This window comes from Gekko japonicus, unplaced genomic scaffold (assembly GCF_001447785.1).
Source record: "Gekko japonicus isolate JY-2015 unplaced genomic scaffold, Gekko_japonicus_V1.1 scaffold52, whole genome shotgun sequence".
NCBI classification, from domain to species: domain Eukaryota; kingdom Metazoa; phylum Chordata; class Lepidosauria; order Squamata; family Gekkonidae; genus Gekko; species Gekko japonicus.
Window position 1 is genome coordinate 927,289 of NW_015168653.1, and position 6,877 is coordinate 934,165.

Sequence of the window (6,877 nt, forward strand, 5' to 3'; positions counted from 1 at the left end):
AGGCATGGGCTGTGTGTCCAGGATAGGGGGTGAGGTGGGGGGAGCTTCCCACCAGCCCAGCCCGACTCCAATGCCTGTCTCTTCGGGAGTAAGCGCCACTGGATTCAAGGGGACTTCCTGCCAAGTGAGGGTGCCCAGGATTGCGGCCCAGGGAGGGGCTTGGATGAGTTGCAAAGACGGAGAGGCCCGAGGATATCTCTCTCTCTTTTTTGGGGGGGGGAGGGGGCTAACCCGCCTGTGGGGCTTTTCTTAGGACGCCCTTCCTTGGGGCTCGGGGAGAGGAGGGCTCCGGAAGACTTGTCCCGAGCACTTTGCCTTCCCGCGCACCGCCTGGATTTCGGGTTCCAGCCCCGAGGGATCCGGACGGTTCGCACTCCAGGCAAACCCCGCAGCCCAGCGCAGATTCCGGGGCCCTTTCGTCTTTGTCTCGTTTGTTCTTCCAGATACAGAAGCATCCCCCCCCCCCCGCACACGCACACCCACCCACCCAGGTACAATATCAATTTATATTTCCAACCACTTGACGACACCTTCTGAAATGCCAAACTTGGGCATTCGAGTCTTAACGAGACCATTAGGCACCCAGTTCCGTCGCCCCCGAAAACTCTCCTTTCAAAGTAAAGCCACGAGGCCAAGAGTGCATTCTATCCCCCCCACCCAAAAAAACCCCCACACACCAAGCAGACCCAAAATGTAGCTTATCCGAATTCTGCATGAGTTGCATTTCCACCCCCCACCCCCCAGTTTAGAGAATTAACAACTGGTTAAAAGAAATGACTCTACATTAAACGGTGGGGGATTGTCTCCAAACTTTGCAAGCTCTCCAGCTGCCGGAGGGCAGCTAGAATCTACTCCTCGAGAATATAAACTAGCCATCCTTCCAACCGGCCCGACGTCTACAAAATAATTCATTTTAATGGGAAGCAATTCCACCCCTCTATCGCTGCAAAGAAACCTCTTTTCGAGAGAGAAACACAATCTGAGCGCAGGCGGGGAGTGACTCGGAGGGAGAAGGACAGCTCTGAAAGCCGAGAATCTGTAGGAGAGGCCAGAAATGGCTGAACCGAATCTCGCCTAGTAAAAACGGAAGGAGTATCAGGCGAAGGCCCTTCGATTTCGGCTGGAGAGACCGAAACAGGCGCTGAACTCTTCCGGTGGAACCAACCGAATAGCTCTTGGTTTCGGTTGGATTTACTAGGCCCTCTTGGTCTTTAAAAAAATAAATAAATTAAAAAGACGTTGCAACCAGACATGGCGTTGAAATATTAGGCATTTGGGGTGAAAACGTTTTGACTCAAAGAAGTGAAATGCACTTGAGCCTTGGAGGGGTTGTTATTTGCACAAGCAGGTGGTTTTCCTTGTCTATCTAAAAGGAAATCTGGGATATCTTTTTTTTGGGGGGGGGGGCAGGCCTAACCCAGGTCACGCAAACCTTGATTTTATTTTATTTTTAGAGACCAGGGGAAAAAAGAGGTTCAGCGACTGCAGTTTCAACACATTTTATTATATTTCTGTATGCATTACTCTGGGGGGGGGAAACCATATCACAAGAAATGATGAAACCACATCAACCTTCAAATTAAAAAAAATCTGAAACAGTTTTATGCTCACAATTGTACATATTTATAGTTAAGAAACATTCTTTATAAATACTGTTTCCTCTGTAGCAAGTTAATACCATAATTTAATTACAAATGGATAAATATGTCAACAGGTATTTACAAAAGGAAGGGTGTTATTAAAGGGGGGGAAATATCCTAACGGCACTACGCATATTTCCCCCCCATCCCGACCACCTTCCAAACAAGAACTAACAAATCGAACTGGCAAAAGCACTAAAACATCACATGTAAACCCAGCTAACAGGGGGCAAAAAATACATTCACAAGCGTTGGAAGAGAAGGAAGAATTGATCTTGGTGGTGTTTCGAAGAACAGCATAGAGACTTTGGCACCTTAAAATTTTTTTTTTGTTTTTTTTATAAATCTTTCCAGTCTATAGTTGAATGAAGTTTACAATCAAAGTTGCCTCTTTTTCAAAAGAAACACGATATTCAATACCACAATTACAAAAGAAACCATTTGATTCCACGTTACTTCTCCCCCCCTTCCCCCCCCCCGGTGAATTAAAGAGAGAAAGATAAAAGAATTGGAGAGGGGGAGGAGGAGGAGGAGGAGGAGGAAGAGAGCGAAAGAGGGGAGCGCATCACTTTGGAGAGAGGAAGTCAAACTTCCCTCCCAGGGCAAAAAAAAAAAACCCCAAAGGGAGCCGGGCGGGGGGGGGGGAGAACCAATCCATCGTTCACGAAGTGGACCAATTTCTATACAACAAGAAATCCAAGAAAAGGTTTGATTTCCCACCTTGGAGGGAGGAGGGAGGGCAGCTGTCCTCCGTATGTACAGGGACTTTCCGTGGGCCGGGAGGCGGCAGAGGCGGACCGAGCCGGAGGACTGGTCGTCGGGCCGTCAGATCTTTTGTTCCCAAGGCGAGGGAGGCAGGCGGAGGAGGAAGGCTGGGTGTGTGTGTGTGTGTGTGTGTCTCCGCAGCCTCTTCGGCCAGGCTCTGGAGGCCGGGACGGCGTGCCCGGCTTCCCTGATGTCATGAAGTCAGACAAGCAGCGCCTGAAGGGGGCCCTTTGTTGGCCGCTCCACAGTCCGCCGCCTCTGCCTGCGAGGAGCGCCTGTTGGAGGGGGGCCTGCCGGGGTCCGGCGGGCCAGAGTCGAAGCCCCGGCTCTCAGGGACCGGCCCCCCCCACGCCGCCGCCGCCTCCTCCTCCTCCGCTGCCGCCACCGGTCCCACCGTTGCCCCCGGCCCCGCCGCTGACGCTCCGGTGCACCGCCGACACTGCCGCCGCCGCTGCAGCCGCCGGAGACAAGTTAGTGGCCGCCGCGCTCTGGTTCTCGGCGCTGGGCGACACCAAGCCCGGCGGGGTGGAGGACTCGTAGCCGGAGCTGGCGGCCGGGGACGACTCGGAGCCTTGCGGGGAAGACTCGTGGACCTGGCGGGAGGGAGGCAAGAGACGGCCGGGTCAGCCTGGAGCCACCCCACCGCCGAGGGCCAAGAAAGACAGGCGCCTGCCCTACTCCTCCCTGCCCTCCTTCCGGGCCTCAGCCCCCACCCACACCCCACCCCAGGCATCAAAAGGATCTTTTTTGGGGGGTGTCCTGGCACCCCTCCCCTGAGCTAAAATCTTGCGGACAGGGAGAAGAAAATTACTTGGATGAAATCCTTGGCACCGAAGGACAGATCCGAGCGCCGGAGCGCAGCCCCCGAAGGCGGATTCCCGCCGCCTCCCCTCCCCCGGGCTCCCCAGGCTTACTCGTAAGCAAGCCTCACCGATTTCAGTGGGACTTACTTCCGAGCAAGTCTGCCGCCGGTGGCACAGAGGCGTGGTCCTCTCGGTGCCCGGCAGGCCTCTCTTCCCTCCCCAAGGCCCGTGCCCGGCTTCCCGGTGCTCCAGATTACCTTCATGTGTTTCCGCAGGGAGCTGGGGTGCGTGTAGGACTTGTCGCACATCTTGCACAGGTAGGGCTTGTCCGAGGTGTGGACGTGCATGTGTTTCTTGCGGTCGCTGCTGTTGGCGAAGCGTCGGTCGCAGCCTTCGAATTCGCACTGGAAAGGCTTCTCGCCTGCAGGGGGGGGGGCAGAAAGAGAGAGAAAAGCAACGCGGTGTAAGAAAGGCTGTAAACGAGTCTCCCGGCCGACTCCGAGCCGAACCGAGCAACTTTCCCCAGGAATTAAAATTAAAAAGGACGTCGAGAAGACTGGCACAGCCCCGGTGGCTTGCGAAGGCGCGCTCACAAGCCATTTCAGACACATGTCAATTTCACTGGCGTCCGATTTTCTTTAGCAATCCCCCCGGATTTCAGTGGAACAACTTGCTTCCCAGAAAGCGGAGCTCACTCTGGAACGCGCACAGGGCGAAATCAGTTGCACTGAAATGAGTGGGCCTTATTTACTCGTTTATTTTAAAGAAGAAGAAAAAGAAGAAGCCACAACAAACTGTTTAGGGTCGATCTTAGTGCCAGGATCCCAGCTAGGACCGCACAAAGGGGGATTTTCACACCGGTTTTTGGAACTGCAGATTTGGATGGAGAGGGAAGACGTACTGGGAGAGATGACCAGAAGGTTTAAAAAAAAAAAAACCTTCTGGAGGCTTCTTTAAAAGCCTCTTTCCCGAAGGAGTCCCAGAAAGAGGGTCTGCCTTTTTTGACGGTAACGCCTCCCCTATTTGGTTCAAGGCATTTCCCTTTCCTTTTGTTTCCAGGGGTGTTTTGGAAAGGAAATGTCAACCATGGGCAGAGAGCCCCGAAGCTTCCCCGATCCGCCTCCCAAACAACCACCACCACAGCATCCATCGCTGCTAAACTTCACCCTTAAAGTCTCCAGTGCCTCTGTATATATATATATATTTCTCTCCCTCCCCCTTTCCCGCAAGGACTTTGGAAGTCAACCGGCAGATATCCGCCGTGGGGAGGGGAGGGGAGAGAAAGAGAGAGTCGTCCGTCCCCGAAACCGGTCCCTTGGAATCCGCTGAGCGCTTCTTCGACCCGCTGCCAGGTTTCCGAGTAATTTGAAGGTGTGAGAACTCCACTGCCCCCCCCCCCGCCCAGATCTTCCTCCTCCCTCCCCCTTCCAGAAATCGGAGGTGGGAGAGACGAGCAGCAGTTTCCACGTGAAATTCCATTAGCACCTAAATTGTTTCTTCGAAGCATCCGCTCCGAGCCGCCCCCCCCACCTCCAAAAGCGGCCCTCTCCATGCAAATCGACGTCTCGCATTTTTAAACCTTGTTAAAGCCCGTCTCGCACCTCGGCCCGTTCGCAACACTGCGGCCCGGGGGTGGGGTTTGCTTCTTTCTTTCTTTCTCTTAGTAAATATTGATGCCCGGAATTCGCCCCGCTCTCTGGCTGTCTTTTTTTTTTTACCCCGGGGTGGCCGGAGGGAAGCTCAAATCTGGCTGCGAAGCAAGACGGCAGGAGGCGACGGCAGGAGGCCGGCCAGGGGGGGCTTTGGTTCGGCTCTCCCTCCTCCCAGGCCTTCCAGCCAGCCAGCGCCGCGGACGAGCGACTCTTTTCTCGCCCGTTGGGAAGGGGAAGGGGAAAGGGGGGGGGAGGAAAGGAAATCTCGCCCCTGAGAAGTTTTTCGGCCTTCAAAGCCCCTGCCGGTTATGGCCTAATTTTAATGGCGCAAAACCACATTCAGTTGCCCCAACTGAGACTTTCAGGACACTTTTGGAAACGAAACAATTATTATTTGTTAACGGCCCGGCCTCACCGCGTTTAATTTGAATGGAAAGCAGCCGGTCCAAAGTGGGGGGGGGGCAGGGACTGGGCGTCCTGCCCCTCCGCGCTGGCCTTCTAGAGCAGTTCCTCCCCGCCAAAAAAAAGAGACATTTCTTTGCCACAGAGCGTAGAATCCACCTCCGCCTTACAGTCCTTTCACGCGTTTCCAAACGGCTGAGGCGCGGCTGGCTTTGTTTCGCCAGGTTTCCCCAAAAACACAGTGTTTGTCCTACGTGGAGGCAAAACCGGTGGATTTCAAAAGAAGCCACCTCCAAGCCGAGGTGCGGGGAGGGGGGGGGGGTGAGGGGGTATTGACCGGGCCATAAATCCCTCTGAAAGCAACCGGCCTCCCTTCGAAGAGATGGGTGGGGTTTGTTTTGCGGGTTTCCGCGCGAAAAGGCGCATTTCGGGTTTCGCTCTGGGCTCCGGACTGTACAGTTCCCTCTCGAGGCTCCCGGGCATCCTGCGTGTTTCTTCCCAGCGCGGCTCCGGGCTCCGAAGAGGAGTCCTTCGGCAATCTTTCCCCTCCCTCGGCCGCCGGAACCCCGCTGGTGAGCCCGGGCCCCGGTGCAGCAAGACTGCGAGCCCCGCTCAGGCTCCGGAGCACGGCTCGGTGGCTAGAAAACGTCCTTTCGGCCGGCGCTTCCAGCACCCACAGAGCTCCACGAAGGGGAGCGGGTGGGGGCCGAGGGACGGCCTCCTTCGGGCCGGCTGGATGGAGGGCCTGCGCGCGCAAGGGCGGATCTGCCGGCTTTGTTTTGGTTCGCCAGGCAGCGGCGTCCCCCAAATTCCGCCTCCCGCCCTCCCCCCGTCCTTCCCTCCCTCCCTCCCCGCCCGCCCGGCCTGTGCCCGGCGCGGACTGACCTGTGTGCGTCCGCTTGTGGATCTTGAGGTTCTCGGAGCGGGCGAAGACCTTGCCGCAGCCGGGGAAGGGGCAGGGGAAGGGCTTCTCGCCGGTGTGGACGCGGATGTGGTTGACCAGCTTGTACTTGGCCTTGAAGGGCTTCCCCTCGCGGGGGCACTCCTCCCAGAAGCAGATGTGGTTGCTCTGCTCGGGCCCGCCGACGTGCTCGACGGAGACGTGGGTGACCAGCTCGTGCATGGTGCTGAAAGTTTTGTTGCAGCTCTTCTTGGGGCTGCTGAGCTGCTCGGGGTCGATCCACTTGCAGATGAGCTCCTGCTTGATGCACTGCTGGCGCATGTAGCGGAAGAAGGCGCCCGGGTGGTGGTGGTGGTGGTGGTGGTGGGCGTGGTGCGGGTGGTGGGCATGGTGCGGGTGGTGGGCATGGTGGGCCGCCGCCGCCGCCGCCATGTTCATGCCCATGTTCATGGGCCCGTACTGGCCGTGGAGCTGGGCCGCGGCGTAGGGGTCCGTCCTGGGGCTGGACACCTGGCGGTACTGGTCCGAGCGGCCGAAGACCTCCCCCGGCAGGCCCAGGCGCATCTGCCCGTTGAGCACGTTGGGCGAGCCGGGCGCGCCGTGCTGCTCGCCGATGCCCGGGAAGAGGAGGTGGCCCTGCGCCTCGGCGTGCGGGTGGTGGAGGCTGCCGGTGGCCGCCGCGGCCGCCGCGCCGAAGAGTCCGTGCTGCCCGCC

The 6,877-nt window shown here is 57.1% G+C and overlaps 1 protein-coding gene across 1 annotated transcript; it reads right to left on the reverse strand.

The window, feature by feature from the left end:
• Positions 1-2,734: 2,734 nt before the first annotated feature.
• Positions 2,735-6,874, reverse strand: ZIC2 (Zic family member 2; the record flags this gene model as incomplete). Its single annotated transcript, XM_015415092.1, has 3 exons — positions 2,735-2,998; positions 3,466-3,629; positions 6,148-6,874. Coding segments are annotated over 3 exons (1,155 nt in total), but the record flags the coding sequence as incomplete, so codon positions are not given.
• Positions 6,875-6,877: the final 3 nt, after the last annotated feature.